Consider the following 26,668-nt stretch of genomic DNA (forward strand, 5'->3'; position numbering starts at 1 on the left):
AAAAGCAAAAACAAGAAAACTTCTCTAGTTTGTGGAGAGACTTTTACAACTTTGAAGTTGAAGATGGGAAGAGCATCCTGAAGAGGGGAAAAAATTTCAGAAAAGAAAACAGCCCAACACCCATCACAGCTGGTATAAAACTTTCAGAAGCCAAACTCAGAGATGTCAAACAGCTTCTGGAGCTTCGCTTTGGTGAAGACTGAGTGACCAACGACAAACTTGAATTCTACACTGAGGTGTTAGTCAAGTAGGAAGGCACTACAATATCGCTCCTGCCAGGGCCAACATTCTGTAGATGACAGAAGCAATTTTGAGTTGATGGGCAGTATTGATGTTCATGTCACATGAAAGAAATTTTCAGTTAATTTCATTTTCTAGAATATTTTTGTCACTGTTTTACTCAGGATGCAACTTTCTGCAAATTTTATTATTTTCTAAAATTTTGTTGATGTTTAACTCAGATGAAATTTGGAGCTTATTTTATTTTCTACAATATCTTGTGATGTCAAAAACATAATGGTGCATTAAAAAAAAAGCTAATGCTGAGAATTCTTATCTCCTCTCTTTTCGATGTTAAGTAAGTCAGTTTTTTGTGGCAAACTAAAGTCACATTTGATTTTTTATGTTCCAATCTTGTAGAATTTTCAGACTTCTCTTTGAAATAAAATGTATTCTGTTTATATCCACAATAATTAAATTCCACCTTCCTGTCATTCCTAACATATCATCAAATAGCGGATTTTGCAACCAAATGTTTGTTTTGGAATTGGCTTGATACATTTGCAAAATCTCATAACTGCATAAATCGGGTGCAAAAACTGCTAACTCAGTATTTTACATAAGATTTTAACATGTAAAACTTAATCACAGATTTCAGCCATTGATACTGTGTAATAAATTAATTTTTTACTTATTTTTTAAAAGAAATGAAATCTTTAACTTTAATAGTTTGAATGGGACAAATTTTTCACAATGATCTCAGTTTCATTTATCATGCAGTTAGCAGATCTTGCATCTGGGCTACTCTTTTATAGCTCTTTATTTAGTTGTTGAGTATTTTATTTCATCTGTTTGCCTAATTTTGTTTTGGAGGTTTCCTCTGCACTTTGCATGTTCTTCAGTCTTCTAGCTGCTTTGTTGTATTCTTATCCCACACTTAACTCTTATTTGTAATCCTAATTCACAGACTTCCTTCCATCACAGTTGCCTCTTTTATTTTGCTAAATAAGGTTGCTTGCTCTGCTGCTCCTAGTATTGATATTATTATTTCTAGCTGCTTGTGGCTACTTGTTACTTTCACCCCATCATTGTATTCATTCAAAATCTACTACGTGGATGTTAAATCTTGCAGTGTGTACTTCAGCATCCCTATACAGACATTTTACTTTCTTTTTTTATGTGTCAGCTTCAGCTTCCTTTTTATTGGATAGTGGTCAAGGGCATATTCTCTCCTTCCATAAAATGTAGACGTTGAGTCTCCTTGCAGGTACCATATGTGATAGCAACATGGTCAAAATGGAGTCTGTTTAATGACTGTTTGGTTATTTTAATAGTTGTTTCTTAAGCTTCTTCTGCATATTGGTTTCCTGAACTTCATGTTAATTCATCACCCAGTTCCACCAAGCTCTTACCATCAATGATAATACTAGTGTGCACTGTCAATCATCAGTGATAGTAAGCAAACAGCTCCTTCCAGTCTGCTCTCTCAAGTCCGCTAGTCTCTGGAACCCTATGTAGTATTTCTTTCTGTTTTTTTTTTTCCTCCATTATTGTATTCTTGTGACATTTTGTTGATTGTTCTTGCTTAGTGGTGCATGCACATTTAAAATTTTATAGTTTTGTTCATGTTTCTAGTGGTGAGAGTTGTCATACATGGTAAGTTAATGCTGAGCTTCACTATCATGTTGGTCAGCAAATTCTGTAATAAAATTTGTGTTCCAAACATTTTTATCCCTTTTCTATTATATACTTTTGAACTGGTCTCCTTTAAAAACTCAGATTCATCTGTTTACGATATACATTCGGCTATATCTCTTGTACAGCTAAATTTCAGTTTTCATTTCCCCATTATATTAAAGGTCTGGTGTGCAATGATCCTGGGCTTCAACAACACAAGGCCAGATTTTCTCATTGTACTTTTCATCTTTGTTGGCTTGTTACCATTAGTAGGTAACTACAGAATCTTGCATTTCCTGCTACTACAACTTGTTTTGCTAGACCAAAAGGCCCAATGCTTATATTATCATCATATTACTGGTATAATTTCATATAATTACAATGATTTAGCAAGTTCTGAAATTCATGTTTTTTACATAATGTATTAAATGCATATCATATATTGACGTATTCCTGTGTTAGCAGAACTTCATACAATAAGTAATCATTGCATCAGAAAAAACTGTGTCAATTTGGTCTTTTTTGGCTTTTCCATTTCCATAGCAAATTATGAGATCAGGAGCTCACAGTTCATGATAGCCTGAGTAATAAAAAATTAAACTTGAATACATAAATTATTAGTTTAAATAAGTTAATCAAATCACTGAAGTTACAATGCATCCACCATAATACTCTTGGTAATTTAGACGTCAGAAAAATGTGGTTGTGGAATTAAAGTCACAGAAAAGATTCTTGTTTGAGAAAGTTCTCTGCCATAGGCCATGATGCACATTTAAAAAGCTTGCACAATGATAGCTGTCAAAGCAGCTACGCATTGCAATTCCATAGAATGGACTGATTTTCTATTAAATTCCATGTAGGGTAATCTGTGAACAAACACACAACCTGAATTCAATCAAATATCCACAATGAACATTCTACTATTTCAACAACCAGGTTGCACACCTGCTCTGATATCTCTTACCTTGTTGCCTCTCTGTCTCCCACATTCACACAAGCATCTTCAAAATCACTGAGTACTGCTTGGAGAGGACATGAGGATAACTTTGCATGCAGCCACTCGTAGTTAAATAAGACATTTTCAAACAAATCCTGGAATCTTCTTGATCTAACCAGATGGAAAGGCAGCTCTCCAAACTGAAATACAGAATTATATTCATAAAAACTTTTGACATGCATGAGACTTCTATTAGAACAGATATTCATGCAAAAACAGTAGCCTTCTGCGTATCTTATTAAATGATATATTTCAGTAGTGTGTTTACATTTTGCGGCATTTAGTTGCAGCTGTAGTGGTTATAAAGCTAAGTACTGACAAAGTTACTTGTGCGTTGTTATACAGTTATTAAATTTAATAGTTTTCAGTGGTGTTTCATGCTGTTTGTGGTGAAATAATGATTTAATAAACTTTTGGAAACATTCGCTCTCTGTGGTTTTTAGAGTTTTCTGTGCATTGAAATCGGTTAGTAAATTTCATGCTTTAGTTTTCAGCTGACATTTCTTCTTGTTTCTACTGAAATATCTCAGTAAAATTTTCATTCACTGTTTTAACTTCGTCAAGTGTTCCAGTGGCCACTTGAATTTTTAGTTTTAGCTAATAATTTTGTGAAGTTTTGTTGGTATTGGTATTAGCTGTGGTGTAGTAGTATTCATACAAGTAATTGCTTTCTTAGTACACAGAAAATTTCGAGACCACTATTGTTACTATAAATAGTTCTACTGGTGTAACTGAATTTAGGTAACATAGACATATAGCTTTAGCATGAGTGAGAAGTGTGGGCTCTGTTGTAGGTTTGTCAGTAGTGGGTTATGGTGAGGGATTTGTTCAAAGTATTTTCATTGGGGGGGGGGGGGGGGGAGGGTTGCGGTGGGGAAGCCAGTTGGCATTCTAGTGTGATCCTCTCTTGGAAATGCAGAATCTGTAGTAGAAATAAGTTGACAGAGGAGCAGGAGCATAAGATCTGTGCCCTTCAGGTGCAGTTACAATGCACAAAGGAGGAACTACATATGTAGAGGAGGGTGAAGGGTGGTGGGGAATGGGAACTTGCAGTTGGCAAGAAGGCAGCTAGGAGGAGGAGGTATTCAGACAGTTATACTTTGCGTATATGCAATAGATTTGTCCAACTGTCAGAGTTGAGTGGTGAGGAGCCTCTTGTGGCTGTAGATGTAGGGAACATGCAGCAGTCCTCAGAAGTTAGGAGGCCTAGGTCAGTTGCAAAGTCTAACAGAAAGAAGGAGGTTCTGCTACTAGGTAATTCGCATGGTAGAGGTGTGGGCTAGCAGTTGCAGGAAGTGTTGGGGAGTGAGTACCAGATCACCAGCATTGTGAAGCCTAGTCCAGGGTTGGCTCAGGTGACTGACAGCATAGGGGAGTTATGTAGGAATTTTACGAAGGAGGATCAGGTAGTGATAGTGGGTCGAGCATGGAACAGTCTTGATAGAGACAGGGAATATTATGTAGGTGGTGACCTGGTAAAGATAGCTATTCAAACTGGTGACACTAATGTGCATTTTGTGCAAATGTTTCAGCATCATGATCAGCCTCATCTTAATGCGGCTGTTAGGCGCATTAACATGGGGCTGGAGGGGGTGCTGATGACAGAGGGCATAGTTCACTTTTCAGTGGTGCCAGTTGGGTCTATCAGTAGATCGGGTTTCACTAGGCATGGTCTGCACCTCAGTAGGTATGGGAAGGGGTGTAGTGGATGGTGGTGATATCACTCATGGAAAAATTCCTGTAGTAGTTGGCATTAGAGCTGCACCTTTTTTAGATTGAAGTCAGCTGATAGCTATACCTGCTTAAAGGAAGTCCCTCTAACTAAGGACTCACCCTCAGAGGATGCCACTTTTCCTAGCAGAGAAGGAATTAGCACATTTCATCAAAATATAGGAGGTATTAGAGATAAGATTGTGAACTGCTTATAGATGTTGACTCTGAAATTATTAGTATGTTGGAGCACCACTTAAGTAATTTGACAATTCAGACAGAGCCTTCCTTTACCAGGATACAGATTAGCTAGCAGTTTTTTCAAGGAGTTCCTTGTGGGGTGGGGGAGTGGCTATGCACAAAAAACAGTATTCCATTTCAGTCTATAGAGGTATCAAGGCACTGCACTGAACATATATTTGAGTGTTGTGCAGGGGCAGTCGAATTTAGTGAAACTAAACTGCTAATTGTTGTTGTTTATAGGTCCCTTAACTCTGACTTCAGAGTATTTCTGCTCAAACTAGAGAGGGTTCTTGATTGTAGGAAGTACCAGAAATTAGTTATATGTCATGACTTCAACATAAATTTTGTATATGATGGTGCAAGGAAAAGGATGTTGGTAGATCGCCTAAATTTATACAATCTCATGCAGACTGTGTTTTTTCCAACTAGGGTGCAGGGGAACAGCAGCACAGCCATAGACAATATTTTTATTCATTCTTCATTACTAATCACGAAGGCTGCGATGGGTGGGTCATATAGCCTGAATGGATGAGGGCAGGGCAGCACGCAGAGTACTGGTAGGGCACTTAGAGGGAAAATGTCCTGTGTGGAGACCGAGGTGTAGATGGGAAGACAATGTGAAGGCTGATTTGAGGAATTGAAGGTGAATGGAAGGAAATAGCCCAAGACAGGGACAGATGGCGAAAATACGTTGCTGTGGTAATGGACTCTCGAGTACGGTATGACCAGTGAGTGTGTGTGTGTATGTGTATTCTTCATTACTAGATGGGCATTCTGTTAGTAAAAGGGTGAATGGCCTTACAGACCATGATGCACAAATTTTAACACTAAAGGCTTTTGCACTCAGATAATGTCACATGTAATTACAAACTATGAAGTAAAGTTAATCCAACAGCAATAGTTTTTGAAACCTTGTAAGGAACAAGAGTGGCAGGATGTTTATAGTACCGATAACATAGATGATAAATATAATGCTTACCTTAACACATTTCTCATGCTCTTTGAGAGTTGCTTTCCATTAGAACTAAATGGATGGCTGACCAGTGAGATAAGGATATCATGTTGAACAAAGTGGGAATTATATCAAAATGTTAGAAGTAGTCACAATTATGCTACAGTAGCCCATTACAAACTGTACTGTAAGATGCTTAAAAACATTATTAGGAAGGCAAAGCATATGTGGTATGCAAACAGAATAGCTAATTCATAGGATAAAATTAAAACCGTATGGTCAGTTGTGAAGGAAGTGTCTGGTCAGCAGCACAAGGTCAACAATATAGTTTGCAGTAAAATATTTCTGTTACATATATACAGCATTTAACAATCATTTACTGAGCATTGCTGGTGAATTAAATAAAAATTTAGCTTCTACAGGGAATCATAACTCTCTTGGCAAATGCCTTTCTGAGATTGATGTCTGAAATACTCCTCTATGATACAGACAAGGGAAAGGCTGAGTCAATAATTAAATCACTGAAGACTAAGGACTCTTGTGGTTATGATGGAGTGCCTAGCAGAATATTAAAGTACTATGCTGCACATGTTAGCCCTATATTTAGCCATATTTGTAATTTTTCCTTTAGGAATCGTCAGTTTCCTAAATGATTACAGTAGTCAGTAGTAAAGCCGCTTTGTAAAAATGGAGAAAGTGATAATGTAGACATTTTTAGAACTATTCCTGTGCCATCAGTGTTTGATAAAGTCATTGAAAAGGCTGTGTATGTAATGATAATTGATGATTTTATATCACAAAATTTGCTATCGAATGTACAGTTCGGCTATAGAAGTCATCTAATAAATGAAAATGCTACATTCTCTTTTCTCTGTGAGGTATTGGATGGGTTAAACAAAAAGTTTCGAATGCTAGGCATATTTTTTGATTTAACTAAGGCATTTGATTGTGTTGATCACAAAATATTGCTCCAGAAATTGGACCAATACAGAATACGGGGAGTAGCTCACAATTGGTTCACCTGTTACTTTAGTAACAGACAGCAAATGGTCATTATTCACAATGTTGAGAATGGCTGCACAATGTTGAGAATGGCTGTGATGTGGGGTCTGAGTGGGATACAGTCAAGTTTATATAAATGATATGCCCTCTAATATTATGGGTAACTCTAAAACATTTCTGTTTGCTGATGACACTAGCTTGTTAGTAAAGAATGTTGTGTATACATTGGTTCAGTTTCAAATAGTGCAGTTCATAACCTAAGTTCATGGCTTGTAGAAAATAAACTAATGATAATCACAGTAAGACTCAGTTTTTATGGTTTCTAACACACAATTCAACAAAACCTGGCGTTTTAACTTCTCAGAATGGGCATATGTTTAGTGCAACTGAACAGTTCAAATTTATAGGTGTTGATTTTATTTTATTTTTATTTTATTTTATTTATCTCTTGTTCCGGTGATCCATGTTGTGACAGTATCACAGGATATGGAACGTGTCAATTTTACAAGCTTTTGGCCAGAATTTATGGTAATACATAAAACAAAACAAAAACAGTAAACAGTAACTTAGGTCCCACTACAAAAAAATACATTTTAGATATAGATAGAGATTACAAAACAAAAAACAGTGAACAGTAACTTAGGTCCCACTACAAAAATACATTTTAGAGAGAGATAAAGATTACAAAATAATAAGTGTTACAAAGAAATAAATATTGCAAAATATATGTTCACAATAAAAATATTCGGTATTACAAATACAAATTTGGGCATACATTTGCATTTTACAATACAAGAGATGTTAAACACTGTAGTTCAGGAACTCTTCTAATGTATAAAATGATCCTTGCAATAGGAACTGCCTTAAGGTTTTTTTGAACAGGAGATCATCATCTATCAAACACTTAAACTGTCATGGAAATTCCACATTCAGGATCTTGTTTACAGATTTAATGCTGCCATATTCTATTCGAACAGTATATGAAGTGAGTTATCATTCGACACAAAATTAGTCTACTTTGTTTATTTTCATTCGCTTATGTCATATGGTATTATATTTAGGGGTAACTCTACCCATTCTAGAAGGATATTTTTGGCTCAGAAATGGGTGGTTTGGGCAATAAGTGGTGAAAATTCACGAACCTCTTGTCTACCCCTGTTCACGAGTCTGAGTATTTTGCCATTGGCCTCCCAATATATATATTCCTTACTGTCATTGCTCATTAACAATATTAGCTTATTCCCAAGAATAAACAGCTTTCACTCAGTTAATACTTGGCAGAAATCCAACCTGCATTTGGATCAGACTTCCTTAACTCTTGTGCAGAAAGGTGTGCAGTATACTGCTGCATCCATTTTTGATAAGCTACCACTCTAATTCAAAAATGTTAGTAGTAATCAATGCATTTTCAAATTGAAACTATAGAGTTTCCTGATGTGTCACTCCCTCTATTCTGTCGAGGAGATCCTTGAAAAATTAAGCTGATTTGTGTTGTATTGTTGATTGTGTTTACTTAATCTTATTGATTGACTACTTTGGGGTTCATAAACATTTTATTTTTATCTGTTATTACTTTTATGTTTTAATTTCATGTACTGACATGTTCCATGACCTTGGAGATTTGCTCCTCAGTTTGGTCCTATGGAACTTGATGTGTAAATAAATAAATAAATAACAGAAGGTGTAAAACTAATAATTCGTCTTATAACTGAGGCCCTGACTTATTGATAGGCACATAAATGAGACTGGTAATGTTGCTATCTTCCAGGCAAATCCCTCTTCAGAGCTTATAGAATACACATACACATACATACTTATATACAAATACTCTTGCACAGCTGTACTGTCCCTGCCAACTATTTTGTGCTGGTGCTGCAGCTTGACTGGGGTGAGGAGCTGTATCAAGTGGAGTGGGCAGTGGGACAAGGGAGGGAGTGGGAGGGATGGTCGTCTGAGAGGGAGGGGGAGTAGGCACACTCGATAGGCATGTTGCACCAGTGAGCTTGTTGTGGCTGCAGGCAATGTGAGTTGTGCACAGTGGATGTGATGCGTAGGAGTGGATTGAGAGTGAGAGATATAACAGAAGAAAAGGGGGACTGTGGACAGGAGGTGTGGGTGCAGTATGAGAGAGGATAGGTTCATGGGGCAAGGACGAATGACCATGTGAGGATGGTGGTAGCAGATGTTGAGACTGGGGTTACAGAATCGAAAGCTATATTCTAAGGACAAGTCCCATCTACATAATTCAGAGAAACTACAGTTGACAGTAAGGATTTAGGGTAAGGATCCATATAGTACAGGTTATGAAGCATCTATTGAAATGGAGCAGTGGTTTACACTACTAGATGGTCAACTCTGCTTGTGACCACAGTCTGGTGAGGGCATTCGTTCAGGTGGACAGCTGGGTGGTGGTCATGCCCAATAAAATATTGTGCAAAAGTTAATACTGAGTTAGTATATGATGTGACTTTTCACAGGTTGCCATGCCACTGATTTGAAGTTGAATGTAGTGGGTGGATGCATCTGACAGGTCTTGCATTTGGGTCTTTCACAATGATAAGTGGTCAAAGCCCTTGAAAAGGATGTGGTTAAGTTGTTCCAGTCTGGGATGATATTAGGTGATGAGGAGGGTGCTCCTCTGCAGTTGGTTCATGGGGATGTTGAGAGGTTTATGTGCATATGTGGATACAGCACAGGAAATCTGTTTGCAAGCTATGTTTATGTGGTAATGTCTCTCTGTGAAGGTGTCATTAAGATCTTCAGCACATTGGGTAAGGAATGCTCATAACTATAGATGCACAATCCATGGATAGACAGACTATGTGGAAGGCACTTTTTAATCTGTAATGAATGACAACTATCAAACTGCTGGTATTGCCAGTGGTTAGTGGGCTTCAGATGTACAGAGGTTTGTCTGGAGTTACTGAAGAGGTGTGGTGGTGACACACTGGTCTGTGGAGGACCAAATGAAGTGCATGGGAGGGAAAACGTTGAGGCTGCAGAGGAATGACAAGAGAGTGTGTTTTGCCTTTGGTCCAAATCATGAAGATATCATCAAAGAACCTGAATCAGAGAAGGACCTAGATATTTTTGGTGGTTTGGAAGGCTTCTTCTATATGGCTCACAAATAGGTTGGCATAGAAGGGTGTCATGTGGGTTACCTTGAGTATGCCACAAATTTCTTTGCTTATTTTGCCGACCAGTGTCGCCGAGTGGTTCTAGGCTCTTCAGTCTGGAACCACAGTCTGGTCGCAGGTTTGAATCCTGCCTTGTACGTGGATGTGTGTGATGTCCTTAGATTAGTTAAGTTTAAGTAGTTGTAAGTCTAGGGGACTGATGACCTCAGATGTTAAATCTCATAGTGCTCAGAGCCATTTGAACCATTTTTTGCTTATTTTCTTCTCAAAGCACAAGTTTTTATGTGTAAAGATGTAATTTGTAATGTGTTTAAGGAATGAGGTGGTGGAACTTGGTGCTGGTAGGACATTAGGAGAGGCAGTGCAGCAAGGAATATTTTTGTGAGTAGAGAGGTGGCATCAGTAGTGACTGATTAGGGATGGAAGTGGTAATGGGGTGGGGATGGTAGAAAGGCAATGAAGGAAGTGGTCCATGTCTTTGATATGGGAAGCTAGACTGTGGGCTGTTGTTTGGAAATGTTCATCAACAAGAGGCAAGATCCTTTCTTTGGGGATTTTTGAAAGAAAGTAGAAGGTGGACATGTGTGGACAGTTGGGATTAAGAGTGAGATGGATTCAAAGGAGAGATTCTGATTTGGACCCAAGGATTTGATTATTAACTGGGGGTCACGTTGGGATTGTGGGATGGGATCACCACACTAGAGCTTGTAGGTTGAAGAGGCAGACATTTGGTGAATACTTTGTGTAAGTTAATCACTGCAGTCTGCAAGAAGGATAATTAAATCATTGTCTTTCTTCAGGTTGTGAATGACTGCTCTTCCCTTTATTGGGTAGTTTGTGTTCTTGGGAAAGGGCTTAAAGAAAGGAGAGTGAGACCAAACTGTAGGTAAGAAGTTTGTGGGGAGGGCAACCATAGGGCAACTAGGTGGGAGTGGAGAAAGTTCAGGGTTGCACAGAAGTATGAACTGGGACAGGTAAGGTTAATTGTTGGATTTTGGTTACCTTAGGTTGGAGGAGTTGGTGGCAAAAAGTGTTTCCACTGTAGAAATTGTGAGAAGGAGAGTAGGTCTTTGGCAAGTCCATATTGCAGTCCTCCTGGCCACAACTTCCCTTAACTCCTGCACCACACTCATCTTTAACCATGCCTCATGACTCCAACCTTATGCATAATCCACCAATGCCCTCTTCTCTGTAGCCTATGTCTTCCACTGTTCTGTCTTCCCTTTCGAATTAACATCTTTACACCATCATTATTCCTGTCTTGTGGGTCTGTTGACTCTTCCACCAATGTGTAAGCCACCATTCTCTTCCCTTCCTTATTACTCATTTGTCTCCTCCATTCTCCACAATTGCTCAACCAAGCTGAGCTTCAATACTGACACATTTAGTCAGCTGGGGCACTGTGGCCACACACATGTACCCATATGTGTGCATACAAATATATTGTTGGTTTTTTTTTTTTTTTTTTTTTTTTTTTTTTTTTTTTTTTTGGGCTCTGGAAGAGGATTCATCTGAAAGCTACCAACACTTTTATATCTGTCTCAGTCTTGCTTGTGTACCTTTTATTAACTCAGCATTTCAACTGTACAGTGAATTGTTACAGTTATTGCTTTGATATTTATATTCTACCAAGGAATTTCCATTACCATATTGAAATGATATGGTATGAATATGCAAAACAATGCTATCACTTACTTGTTTTGCTGACAGGCAAAGATATCATTGTAACTGGTTCCTAATAAAAAGACTCTCCTTCTAGATAACATAACAAAGACAATTGAACCAATGACAAAAAAGTTCAATATTTGACTGTAGGCTTTCCCAGCGTAAACTACTGATGAAGGTTTCTTGGGTCTCCAGTCAGGTGGTAGCATTGATATCTCGTGATGTTTCGGGAAGTGTCAAGATTGATCAAAGTGAGATTCGAGTTCTGTCTCATTTTATACAGAGAACCTGACAGGTTCCATACACAAACTACATTTCAAATTACTAAATGGCTTCACAGCTTTGATATGTGACTGAATGAACTTCTGTACATATTGTGATAATTTGACTTCCTCCCTTGTTTTGCTGCTGTTTGTTCATAACTGTACTTCAGTAATCTTTGCATTAATCCATTGTCCTGGTCTTATTCCTTCCTTTTCCAAAATTGAAATTCTCTGTCATAACTCATATGCTATTAATAGTTTTCATTCTGTCTTCAATTAATACTTTTTGCGTGAGTAATAGGTAACCGGTTTACTTACCTTTCTTAAATTATAACGTGAAACATTCCCATCCTTTGAATAAAATACTAGAGGTTGAATAGGAACTTTCCTGTCAGCAGAACCCTCCTTCTCAGTGAGATTAAACCTGTAAGGAAAAAGAAGAAATACAATGCAGAAAACACTGCAGCAATACTTGACAGTAAAATGTTGACTGTGTGAAGTTGAGAAAGCAGCTTGCCTGAGCAACTTTATTGCAAATTTTGTTATTCTAGACCAACATAATCCTATCTTTTCCTATTTCTTGTGCATAAATCTTTTCTAAAACACCCATCACAAGTGTCTGAGTAATGTTACATGATAAACAAGTTAAAAATTTCTCTCAAAGTAACCAGAAACTTTTCTCTGAATGTGTTTTTTTTCTGAAGATCAAGGTAGTTGTACCTTGCTTATATTACATCAACTTCTCTGCTCATCAAATGCTTTGCTCTCACATGCTTCATATACTTTCATCATATAGTTCCCAAATCTGTTAAATAACATATTACAACAATTATTTGTTCTGTCTGTGGATATAAGTGATAAATTTGAATTCTGAGGTAATCATCACTTGCGCTGAAGTTACTGCATTTTTCATCTGTAGCTTCACCTGTAAAGTGAATCACTTTGGAATCTTCCTGTGATTTTCTATAACCATTTTAAAGGCTTTGTTTTCTTTCTGTGTTTACAAGGCAGTTAAATAATTTTTGGTATTCAGTAAGGGCATAAAATGGTGCATGCTTAGAAGAGGAACTATATATTTTCCTCCCATCCTATCTAATCATATAGAAGTGAAAATCATGGTGAACAAAATGCTGTATATACTGTTCTTGGTCCACTACCATATGAACATGTTTCCACTGCAACATTTTTTGAACATGTATATTTTTAGACCCATTTTATTTCCACCACAACAGTAAAATTTACAGTTATTTTTAGAAATATTTAACACAGTATTGACACAGAGAGATGTGACAGATTTAGAAAATGTGAGATATAGAAACAGCTTAAGTTGAATGTTTCATAGTCAAATTTACAAGTGGTGTCACTTTGGTTTCTGCATATCTTTATTGATTTTTATATGGTATTCAATATTTACATTTTATTTCCTTTCAGATAAATGTTATTAAAACCACATACAAAAAACAGCGAAATACTATAATACTGGTAGCCCAGGGCTATTTAATCATGTGGTCTCTTGTCATATCTTGTCTGTTGTGCTATTACAATTCCACAAAATTAATATTAGGAACAAGACTACTACAATCAAGGTATGACAGAAGTTCTTTTGAACTGCAATAACTTATAAAACACATCAGCTTGATCTGTCTCTTGGAAAGACAGGTCTGTCATAAGCCAAAACAAAGGTGGCATGATTAAGAAGTAACAGACACCTTATTAAAAAAAAATTGAAACTTAAAAAACTTCGTCCAACTGAACCACTTAGTAACATGCCGTAAGAGCCTCATGTCAAAATTCAGAGTTATAGTGAAGGCCGAAACCCATAACGCAACTGATGTTAACTGCTTCTCAGCTAAGCTAACCTAACTAACTTGTTCTGTTTTGTACATGTTAACACTGCCTAACAAAAAAAGTGCAACATCCAGAAGACATGATCAGTCATCCATGGAGTGATGCATTCTTGCCAAAGGGTGAGATTATAAATAGCTGGGCATGAATCAGGAGTTGTTAGTTATAGATCAGTAGCAGTTAGTTGAAGATCAGTTGCACTTGAGTTTGAGTTATGGTTGGCCAAGAGCACAGACTATGTAGAAGACCATGTGATATGTAACAGACAGGAATACTATCAGAATTGTTGAGAACTGTATGTTATGACAAAAGAGAGAAATTATATAGATAAACAGCCCAGATTTTTAGGACCATTTCCTTCATGCACGCAATGATTTGTGTCCTTGTGTTTTACAAAAACACAGGGCACCATTTTTTGATATTATAATGATACTGTACCTCCATGTTTAATAAAATTCTGCAGCTTCTCAGAGACCTACCACTTATAATTTACTTCACAAAATTTTAAACTTTGAATATTTCCTTTAAAAATCCAAACATGAAAAATCTTCTGAACATCATAATGTTTCGAAAATTTTGGGCTTCAGTATTATCAAAACAGAATTTTGAATTATTACAAGATATAAATATTGTTGGATGTCTTGAAACTGCATCATAATTAATAATTAATTATGGATATTTAAACTGAACTACCTACTTTCTCAGAACCATGAACAACTGGTCTATAAAGTTAACTGGGTTGTTGGTCCTTAGGTTTCAATCTTGGCACATGTATTTTTGTATGGCAATGACACTATGATGTCTTCGGATCCTGATAGCTTTTGAATTAATTAACTTTAAGTAAAAAAAATTACTCCACAGTGTTTGTGATTGGATAAAATGTATCTGCAATACTAAGAATATTAAATCCTATATCAAAGGTGAAAGTTGGTAAATTTGTATATCATTATGATGCAGTCACAATTCTACTCTAGTGTGGAAAAGATAAGGACTAAAATAAATTTCAGTTGATGTGTCACTACCATCAAACACAGCTCAATTCAACTTAGACCATACATAGTAAGAACTGCTCCAATATAGTACAGAAGGTAACTAAAAGAAATACACAATAGAGCAAACAGAAATGACACATTAATTGAAAGAATAATCATCCTGACATCACCATGATTTATGATAGTCCCCTGGACATTACAGAAAGTGGGACATGGCTCTTAATATGGTGTGTGATTACCATGGATGGCAACACATATGTTCTTGCACATTGGCCACAAGGTCGGTAAGGAGTTCTTGTGGTAGGATATTCCCTACCTCTATTTGTACAGTTGACTACTGCTGGATGATCACTGGTGCTCCAATACATTCCCAAATATATCCCACATGTGCTCAATGGAATTTAAGTCAGCAGAATGGACAGGCCAATCCATTTGTCAAATATCCTCTTGTTCTAAGAGCTCCTCCACCTGCACAGTTCGATGAAGTTAGGGCTGAATGCCAAGATGCACATGAAGAACAATTACAGTGTCATTGCAACATCACATTTATGGGATGCATTGGGGAGACTAACTGCGGTTATTCCAAATCACCAATGACAATCCAGCAATCCAGGGGAATGGAATGCCCCACCACAAAATCTTCTTACTAGCCTCGTGGCCAACACAAGAGCACATTGCAGAACATACATTTGTCATCTATGGTGACCATACACCCTATTAACAATCACAATACGCTTTTTGTAATGTCCATGTGACCATACAAATCAGGATGACTTCAGTGTAGTTATTGTCTTTCAATACAAGTGTCACTTCTGTTCATCTCACTGCATATTTCTTTTAGTTACTTTTGTCACTATAGTGTAGCAGTTCTTTCTATATATGGTCCAGGTTTCATCAAGCTATAGTTCTTGGCAGTGAAACATCATGCAAAAGTTCCTTTCATCCTTAAGTGTTGCACATAAATGTATATTTCTGATGACAAGATAATGAGGAGTTCATGTTAAATGACTGGATTGAACCTGCTTCGTTTTACACCGAATGCAGAAATTACATTGAGGATCGGTTACCGTATTTACTCGAATCTAAGCCGCACTTTTTTTCCGGTTTTCGTAATCCAAAAAACCGCCTGCGGCTTAGAATCGAGTGCAAAGCAAGCAGAAGTTATGAAAAATGTCGGTACATGCCGCCACAACTAACTTCTGCCGCCGAATATATGTAGCGCTACGCAGGCATGCTTTGTAGGCACAAGGATAAATAATGGCGCCAAAATCTCAGCGTCAGTAAATAAATTTAAAAAAAAAGTGGAAGACGAGCTTTTTTTTCTCCGCCACGAGTTTTGACCACTGCATTTTCATACATTATCCAACGAAGTAAATACAAATTCCGTATTGTTCATCTTCGAATGTAGCACAATTTCAGTGTACGACAAAAATCTGACTGGCAAGACTGTTTGGGATGTTTGTCAATATGGCCAACTCTACGTTCTGAATTTTTTCCTATCTGTGAGAAGAGATGGTTGCTAATAGGAACCTGATGAAATTTGAATCATATACAGTATTCTCTTCACCATAAGAATTATACGAATATAAACATTTTGCCATGTATTCTTTCGTGTTTGCTGCTATCTCATTTAAATCCTGTCTGCCTAATAAACTACGAAACTAGAGTGAGACAACAGCAAACGCGGAAGAATATACGTATCGTGTCATGTTTATATTCGTATTATTCTTATGCCTAATAGTGATACAGTCAGAAATGAAGCACGGCAAGTGACTAGATTTTTAAATCTAAAATTACTTTAATTTCTGTGCAGAATTTGATGTAATAAAGACGCGACCGCAAAGATTTTCAAACGGAGAAAAATTTTCGCCTAACTTTCGTTCAGAACATGTTCTATCATACGCAGTCTGTTATTTGATTCTTGTTGATCATTATCAAAGAAAGCAGCAGTGTAAGTAACAACAAATTGCGGTCTCTTGCCATTGTTTCGCTAATGAGACGATTCCTCTTTTTTTTTTTAATTGTACGCGGTGGTAGCGCGCACAAAAGCAAGCCGTGCCGCGAGCCGCGACAGGCCATAAACACGCACTATCAGAATGTGACAAACAATGCATGACACAGTGCAGTAATGCATTTTCAGCTTAAGAGTGACGCAAACACCTATAACAAAGAAAACGGCAATTATCAGATCAAAGCAAAATAAGCAATCGATTCAAACCAGACGAAGCACGTGAAAAAGGAAGGGCACCCGTATAAATATGGACGGAGCACCTGACGCATAGCAATGGCTACGTGGTAAAGCTTAACTGCTAAGCTTAGACTCGAACCAAACTACTGTACCTGTATCGTCATTCATTCGACCTAAATTGTGTCTCATATTACAGTGGACAAACTTTGTTTCGATTTGGAGGTGCGGCCTAAAACTTTTCTCTCCCCTTGAATTTCGAGTCTCAAATTTCAGGTGCGGCTTAGATTTGGGAAATTTTTTTTCCTTTATTTCGAGTCTCATTTTTCAGGTGCAGCTTAGATTCGAGTGCGGCTTAGATTTGAGTAAATACGGTAGATACTTTCAGTGGCATCTGCAGCAGCTTGTATAGGCCTATAGAAGAATGACTTCTTGCTGTAGCAGAAGAGATGCAAGTATTAAATGGAAACAAGACCTGGACAACGTTTGAATTAGATACAGACAATAAGGATATTGGCATTAAGTGGCTTTTTAAAGTGAAACAAAATTATGCAGATAATATTAGTGGTTATAAAGCTAGACTATTTGCTCATTGTAGTTCTCAAAGAAAAGGTTTAGGTTGTAATGAAACATATTCTCTATGGCAAAACTTTGAAAACATCACTTACTCTTTTAAATCATGAAAAATTGATTGCAAATCAAATGGATGTAAAAGGTGTTTTTCTTCAAGGAAATTTAGGTGATGAAATTTATGTAAAGGTAACAAAAGGATTTACTGTAGAACCAGCTACTGCAGGTATGCTAAACAAAGTAATTTATGGTTTAAAGCAGACCTCAAGATCTTCAAATATATTGTTCAATAATTTTGTTAAGGAACTACATTTTGTTCCAGGAAGTGCTAATGGGCATCTGTATACTTACAGGAACCTAATCACTAAGGTTTACATTTTGTTATATGAACATAATATTATAATTTTATGTGAAGAATTCAAATCAGTTTGGAAACCTTCAACTGTGAGATGTTTTTTGATTTCTCCATATAAAATTGTGTACAGACTTTAGTTGATAATTAGAACAGTTGTGAGGCTTATATTAAAGGAACACAACAGGAATAACAACCACTGGATTTAGAAGTTATTTTTGATTGACATTTACCATACATCATGCAGAAATGCAAAACTCATGATCAATGTTATAAACTTGTAAGAAACTTACTGATAATTCCTCTGGGTGTGATTTATTTTGAAACAAGGTTCCAAACACAAGCTCACAAAAATTCGTACAACACTGCTGGTGTGAGAGGGTACATGTGTGACTAAAATAGTGACTTCTGATGATGCAGGCAGTATAAAAGGTGACTTATGACATACAAATAGCCCATTAGTTTCTTATATATTCGTCATTGGTGATGGAGAGCCTCTGACTTTTTGTGTTCATTGAGTGTATGCATATTTATTGATGTAAAGTGTACCTAATGTATTGTTCTTTCTTCGCTGAATAAATAAATTAAAACTAAATTCATTGCTTGCAACCACCCTCTGCTACCAGTTTTTCTTCTTAAATAAGTACATAAAATACAATTATGCTTCCAATATGAAACCATGATGATTTTTATTGTTAATAGTGATTTGTAGATGTATCTACCAGTGGCCACTACAGAACCAGTCTTTTCTGGATATCAGGTTTCTCAAGTACTTATAATAGATTTTATGTTTATTAAGGATGTAGAAATGACATGATATTTTTAAAAGCAAAATATGTTTCATACAGCCTGAAATGCACTGAAAAATTTCACCCAGACCTTGGATGACTTTGGACCACACTGAAAACACCATGTTTCTGGGTAACCGATCTGTTCTGGAATTGCATTTCTCAAGCATCAGGTGTGTCTGAATGTGTATTCAAAGGAAATATTATCGACCTGCTTTCAAAATGTATTTTATTATATAAAGTGCACAAATCAAAATTAAATAATCACAAATTATATGTATAAAATGAAAACGAACCACACTTTTTGAAATTAGGTAAATTAGCAAAGAGATCACATTGAAAGTACAACAATGATTACCAAAGTCATATTACAGCTTTCCAATAGACAAGCCTTGTTATTTCAAGTAGGAGTTGTGGAGTACCATCTGCACAAATTATATTCAATTATTACAAAGTTCAAGGTAATTCCCTTCAGATTTTTTTGAATGTCACTGCCAAAAGCTGTTATCTGTGTATTTTAGGAAGTGCATTAAATCTGTATCTCATAACTGTGTCTTCACATCTAATACACTACCACTGTACTTCCTCTTGATTACAGATTATCTGTTGGATACCCACTTTTTCAGTTCTGATGAGATACAAAACTGTATTACCATGTTGAAGATTAACATGGTGGATAACTAACATTTCTTTATACCACTGTAATGTGCATTAAACTGTTTGGACCATGTATATTTTCAAATTTATGATCTTACCCTTTTTTTGATCTCTACATCTACATGATCTTATTTGAAATGTTTTAAACTCCAACTGTACAATATGTCTTGCTAACACAATTAACTCACATGATTTAAAAATCAAATTTCATAAAATTACTGTACTACAAAAAGATACATTTTTTGTTTATGTAAATATATGTGACCATAATAGTTTCATTGTGCTGTTGAGTAAATGTCATTTGTTGTAAATTATTTTCGATTTAATGTTCTATGTTTCAATTTTAGTATGAATATATCTTTATTGATGTTCTTTGGAACTGTTAACTGGGCATGGTTGGGTTGCATGTCGTGTGTGGCAGGAAGAAAGGAAGGAGAAATGTAAAGTTTCTCTGGAGTTATGTACAAATGGAATGTATTTCACTGTGTGAACATTGTAAAATTTATGGCAGCAAGGAATCCAGGACTATTAAATATGAAAATTACATATGAATCAGCTTTGTTGTCTACATTATTCTACAAAGCAACAGATTTGAGGAGATCCTCGAGAAACAAGATGAATATTTTCTCTTTAAAACTACCACTAGACCTAGCCAATAATATTTAATTACTCGATGAACAATTATTACAATTAACAGTGTGTGTGTAACAAAGGAGGTTGTTAAACCATGAAGATGGTTAATAATCAAAACTTGGTGTACACAGACAGCTATTAACTACTGAATCAAACAAAATAATGTCATTCTGGTATGCCAAACAATTATCTTTTGTCAAACAATAATAAAAATGCTACTTTTCTGATTATATGTTCCCATTTATATACTGGCTCCTCCTGAAAATTTTCATACTACCAACAGTATGTCCTTTCTTGTCACCAGCAAGAAGGTTTGAACAATCCCTCTTCCCTGGATTCTCTCTGGCACTCTGCCTAGATTAGATTAGATTAATACTTGTTCCATAGATCATGAATATGACACTTCGTAATGATGTGGAACGTGTCAGGTTAATAAAAGATGTATGAACAAGATATTACATTACACAAAATATTGCATGACACTAATGTTTAAGTTGTTTTTTACCCCTACCTTAATTTATATCTAAAAATTCAGCCAATGAGTAGAAGGAGTTGTCATCTAGAAATTCTTTTAATTTATTGTTAAATGTTGGTTGGCTATCTGTCAGGCTTTTGATGCTGTTTGGTAGGTGACCAAAGACTTTTGTGGCAGCATAATTTACCCCTTTCTGTGCCAAAGTCAGATTTAACCCTGCATAGTGAAGATCATCCTTTCTCCTGGTGTTATAGCTATGCACACTGCTATTACTATTGAACTGGGTTGGATTATTAATAACAAATTTCATAAGTGAATATACTGTATATACTGGGAGGTTACTGTGAGGATCCCTAGATCCTTAAATAGATGTCTGCAGGATGACCGTGGGTGGGCTCCAGCAATTATTCTGATTACACGTTTTTGAGCAATGAATACTTTTCTACTCAACGATGAATTACCCAGAATATGATGCCACACGAAAGCAGTGAATGAAAGTAGGCATAGTAAGCTAATATACTGAGATTCTTATCACCAAAATTTGCAATAACCCTAATAGCATACGTAGCTGAACTCAGACGTTTCAGCAGACCATCAATGTGTTGCTTTCAGTTTAACCTCTAATCAATGGACACACCTAAAAATTTTGAAAATTCTACTTTAGCTACAGACTTCTGTTCAAAGTCTATATTTATTACTGGAGTTGTGCCATGTACTGTACGGAACTGTATATACTGTGTTTTATCTAAATTTAAAGAGAGTCCATTTGCTGAGAACCACATTTACATCATTTACAATTACATCACTTAGTTCTTGGTTTTTGGATGTTATTACTATACTTGTATCATCAGCAAAAAGAACTAACTTTGCATCTTCATCAATGTGGAATGGTAAGTCATTAACGTATATCAAGAACAGTAAAGGTCTTAAGACCGAACCTTGTGGGACCCCGTACTTGATAGCCCCCCAGTTTGAGGAATTAGCTGTTGTTTTAACATTACATGAATCACTTATTTCAACTTTCTGCATTCTTCCAATTAAGTATGAATTAAACCATTTGTGTACTGCCCCCCTCAAACCATAATGATTTAGCTTATCTAAAAGAATTCCATGATTTACACAATCAAAGGCCTTTGAGAGATCACAAAAAATACCAATGGGTGATGTCCGATTATTCAGAGCATTTAATATTTGATCAGTAAAAGCGTATATAGCATTTTATGTTGAAAAGCCTTTCTGAAAACCAAACTGACATTTTGTTAGTACTTTATTTTTACAAATATGGGAGACTACTCTTGAATACATTACTTTCTCAAAAATTTTTGATAGAGCTGTCAGAAGAGGGATTGGGCAATAGTTGTTAATATCCGACGTATCCCCCTTTTTATGCAATGATTATACAATGGGAAATTTCAGTCTATTGGGGAAAACACCCCGCTCCAAAGAGCTATTACATACGTGGCTCAGAATCCTACTTATCTGTGGGGAACAAGCTTTAAGTACCTTGCTGGAAATGCCATCAATTCCGTAAGAGCTTTTACTTTTCAGTGAGTTTATTATTTTACTGATTTCAGAGGGAGAGGTTGGTGGAAATACAGTTGTTTCAAACTGCACACTGCACACTGTCTCTTCTATTAGTAGCCTTGCCTCTTCTAGTGAAGATCTAGATCCTATTTTCTCCACAACATTTAAAAAATGATTATTGAAAATAGTTTCAATATCTGATTGTTTGTTAGTACACTTCTCATTCAGTTTTATGGCACTAAAGTGTTTCTGTGCTCTTGGTTGTCCTGTTTCCCTTTCAATAATATTCCAAATTGCTTTAATTTTATTATCAGAGTTACTGATCTCAGACATGATACACGTGCTTCTGGACTTTTTAATAACTTTTCTTAGTACCGCACAATAGTTTTTATAATATTGAACAATTTCGGGGTCAGTACTCCCTCTTGCTGTTAGATACAGTTCTCTTTTTTGGTTGCAAGATATTCTTATTCCTTTAGTTAGCCAAGGTTTTTTATATGTTTTCTTGGAATTATGTTTAACTAGACATTAAAAAGTCACCATTTTCAACTCTTTCTTCTGTTTTAATGTGATTTATGAGTGGATTTTTCAAGTTTTGCTTCACACCCATTTCTGGTCTCTAATTTAACTCTCTCACTTACTGCCATTTATTAGAGAAAGATTATGTTCCATTACTAAAAATCCAACTGATCCTTGAGTAATATAATTGCCTGCCAGAAGCTTGCCTATTATCATCTACTACACATCTGTGAAAGTAGCTGGATGCTTTTCTTATGTTCAGAATATTGAGCCAAAATAAACTAGTGCTGCCTGAACTGAAACCTTTCTAAAATTCAAACAGGTGCTGCAGTGTCATTGGTATTTGTTTTAAAAGAGAGGCAAACAGGAAATTCAAAATTTTCTCACCAATTTTGACAGGAACAAAGTATATTAAAAATTAGTCTCAATGGAAAAATGCTATGCATCAGGATCAATCTCACTCCAACTGGCAGTATTGAATTTCATATCAAAATAGTAGTTCTAATATATGATGGCTTTATGCTTATCTTTGCAGAATCACAGTTATCTACATATAACAAAATGATATTTAAACTCCTAACTTTGTCTCATTGTATGCTCTAATGATGTCATTGTTGATGTTTTGAACAGTTCCACTTAAGAAAACAACTGCAACTTTCATATACTTGGGAAAACCTCAATCAAAACATTAAGTTCTGAAGCAAAAGAGTTTACAAACTTTTTTGAAGTTACCATCAAGGCTTTAAAACTTCATCTAGATTAGATTAACATTTGGCAATAAAAGTATCCTGACTGTAGAAATTTTAACCATTACACCTTCATTGTCTGAGAAATAAAGAACAAAATAGTATCACAAAGTTAATTCGAAACATTACTTTGAATCTGTGAAAAATGATTGTATCTGAAAATTAGAAACATGAAGAGTGGTGGTAATTCAGTATATATTACACATCTGAAATTTAGTGCTCACAGCTGAATAAATATACTTGTTTCCCATTTTTTTAAAATTTTTGTATAATGAGCCTTTCTACACTGTAGAGAAATTAATGAGAAGAACTTAAATTTACTTTTCATATACTGCTATTACAACTGATAAATTGTATTAAATTATCTACTTGTAAATTAGATATGAAAACGTACCTGTGCCTCTGTATTTCTGTATATTTAAAAGGTTTAGGATTGCCACCACCCCATATTCCAAGATAGTAATCAGCAATTGATGAGTGGAAGTAAAAGGCCATGTTCATATTTTTGAAGTAACGCTCTTTCGCTGTATCACGAAACTGTCTGAAATGATAAACTTTGTTAGTATTAATGAAACTCTTTCTCCTAATAATGACTGAGCACATTATAAAAATTATTGATGTAATTACTTATCATTACATTTTATGTGTCTTAATACAATGGAGGATTGTAAAGATTTTGTTGTAAGGCAAAAGTAACTACATATGACACTGCATTCCAAATTACCAAAGAGTCACAACTACCTCTGTTACTTAAAAGCTACTGTTCAGCAGAAATGAGAAAAGAAACATTTATTCAGATGTAAGATTATCATTCACCAAACAGGCAAAATTCTGAATTGTCAATAGGTTTGCAAAATGTAGAGATGACTGAGAAGTTTTCAAAGAGTTAATCTCTTTCTAATCTGTAAGTTTAAACATCAACACACAGACATTTCTTGTGCCACTACAAGAGTGATGAGTATCAATCTGCAGTGAAGAAGACAAAAAGAGTGACTGAAACATGTGCTGGTGGGACATTTTCGATCCGTATGGTTTAGGTAAGATAACTAAAAAGAGATCTATCTATTGAAATCAAGAGTGTTGTTCAGGCCTGCGTACCCTACAAATGGGTCTCTGAGTTCTTCTTAAACAATGATCACTAATGTATGTGAGAATGAACTGTTGGACATACCCACGAAACTGTAACATGCATTCTCACTAATTCATCAGGTGATAGAAATCAGAAGCCTTTGAACAGGACTTACACATGTTGAGCTAAATGGGTCATGGGTCTTGTCAAGAACTGTTGTGGTAGGTCAACATTGCAGCACTATTGATGGATGAATATTTAACATTAAGAAAATGACAGCACAATCAAAGGCTGTTTAGGAGGAAACAAGTCCTAGCTACTAGAGAAAAAGAACACTCATTCTTAAACATCATAAAACTTGCATATCAGAAGGGTACAGATAGAAGCCTACAAGTATTCAGAATATCTTCTTCAAACAAATTACCATTGTCGGAACATAATAAATAACTGTGTGATTTATTTTCAGTATGAAAATCAATCTATCACATTCCTGGAAACACTAAATGCTTAACACATCATCATGGAATTGATCTGTAACAAGTCATTAGCCATTTGCTTGTAGAAAACAACCTGGCAAATATTTTCAACAAACTACAAAAGCTTGTTCATAAAACTCTTATCCTTCCTTCATTTACATAGTTGAATCAAACATAAGCTTAGTAATCCAGAGTGAAGACTTTGCTGCTGCTTTTACTTTATCAATAAATAAAAAGAAAATTATGCTTATCATACATACATTCCCTGACTCTTTATATGAAAATTTTTATGTTGTACACAGCAACTGAAACTATGTTCCATAACTATGTAATGGTTTGACCAAATTATAGCACTAATTTTAATAAGAATACTGTGATATTAAACGCTGCTGAGCAAGCTCACCTGTGGTACCAGTTCATAACACTGACACCATCAGCTTCTCTTTCAGACAGATAATTTGGCAGATCATTCCGAATACGTGTCCACAACAGAGGAGGTATTCTTCGAACAGGTGGAAGATGATACTGGTAGACATCATCAAGTACCTTATCATCTAGGGAAATCAAATCTTCTAATTCAGATTCTGACAGTCCACTTTTAGCAGCTGTTATGTAGGCCAAAGCATGGAATACCAATATGCGACCATGCTGTGGAATATTTATTGTATTGTACAAACAGTAAGATGGTTAAAAAGCATAAAAATAGATGTAATGGAACACTTCCCACAGTAAAATTGCACCACCTTACGTATTTAAACCTGCAATCATATTACACATATTTGTGTTTCTTTAGCATGACCCATAAAGAAACTAATAAATTATTTGTACAAAATTAACCATTGTTTACATCAGTGACATTCACAACCTGTACTTCACCTTTGCCATAATCCAAATGACAGGAACATAATTCAAATATACTGTGAAGTGTTACTATTATCTCTAATAGACTTAGCGTTAGTTCTTAAACTTGGTGAGACTAATGTCATCACACCTTCTTCAACTGACATAAAATTTTGCACTGATAAAATTACTTTAAATATGAAGAATAAATAACGATTATCATACATTAATTCTATGTACAATGGAATTCTACCAATTATTAATCAAACATTATTGATAGAATTCAAAATATGACTATTTTGGAAGCAAATAGCTGCTCCTAGTTGGAAATTAAATATTATATGCAATACAAGTGTTCTGGATATTTATGTCCTTCCTTGATATTCACTATTTTATTAAGACTACTTATATTCTTAAAAAGTTAATATCTTTTAGGCATTTGTCCAAAATAAACCAAAGTTATAGGTAAAGAAACTAAAGAACATATTTGTTGCTTCAACATTTGGAAAAGCACCACAGAGAGATAAGAAGGGTGTTAATGAAACCCAAATTATGAAAGAGAAATAACTTACTACAAGCTTGTTACAATTAATACCTAAGCATCTTTTCCTTTGTAACACATGAAAAAGAAGTACAGTAAGCTCAATAAAGTTATTCTGAAATAATAAACTGTCAGAAAACTCATTTGACACTTTTCATGATTTCAGCATTGGAATATATATCATGAAACAACAAGTAATAACAGTCAGGTAGAAGAGAACAGTGTTTTGTGAGCATTAATGACAAATATCAGTATTTGTGACTGAAATGCAGAAATTCCTCTCTGAAATCTGCAAATAGTAACAAAATGTAACAGCTGAAACTCTTTATGTAGCATGATGCATAGGGCTGAACTAAATGAATGGTCACAAAGGAGATTATAGATTATGTTTACTCACATAAATTTCCAAATTGGAATTTTGATATATTGCATGGGACTTTCATCACCTGTTTCCTTGGCCTTTTTTCCATCTCTTCATAGTGTCTACATGCTAATTGTGATGTGAATTTGGTAGTGTTAGTGACAGAGGGTGGCCAGATACCTTTCCTGTTGCCAACCGCCCCCCCTCCCCCCCCCCCCCCCCACCACTGC

General features: G+C 35.7%; 1 protein-coding gene across 1 annotated transcript in view; it reads right to left on the reverse strand.

The window, feature by feature from the left end:
* LOC126183826 (NACHT and WD repeat domain-containing protein 2) overlaps positions 1-26,668 on the reverse strand; it is a 293,040-nt gene that overhangs the window by 164,262 nt on the left and 102,110 nt on the right. Inside the window, 4 exon segments of the mRNA XM_049926082.1 lie at positions 2,842-3,033; positions 12,184-12,289; positions 23,546-23,692; positions 25,100-25,344. Coding sequence (XP_049782039.1) covers positions 2,842-3,033; positions 12,184-12,289; positions 23,546-23,692; positions 25,100-25,344 — 690 coding nt within the window.

This window comes from Schistocerca cancellata, chromosome 4 (assembly GCF_023864275.1).
Source record: "Schistocerca cancellata isolate TAMUIC-IGC-003103 chromosome 4, iqSchCanc2.1, whole genome shotgun sequence".
NCBI classification, from domain to species: Eukaryota; Metazoa; Arthropoda; class Insecta; order Orthoptera; family Acrididae; genus Schistocerca; species Schistocerca cancellata.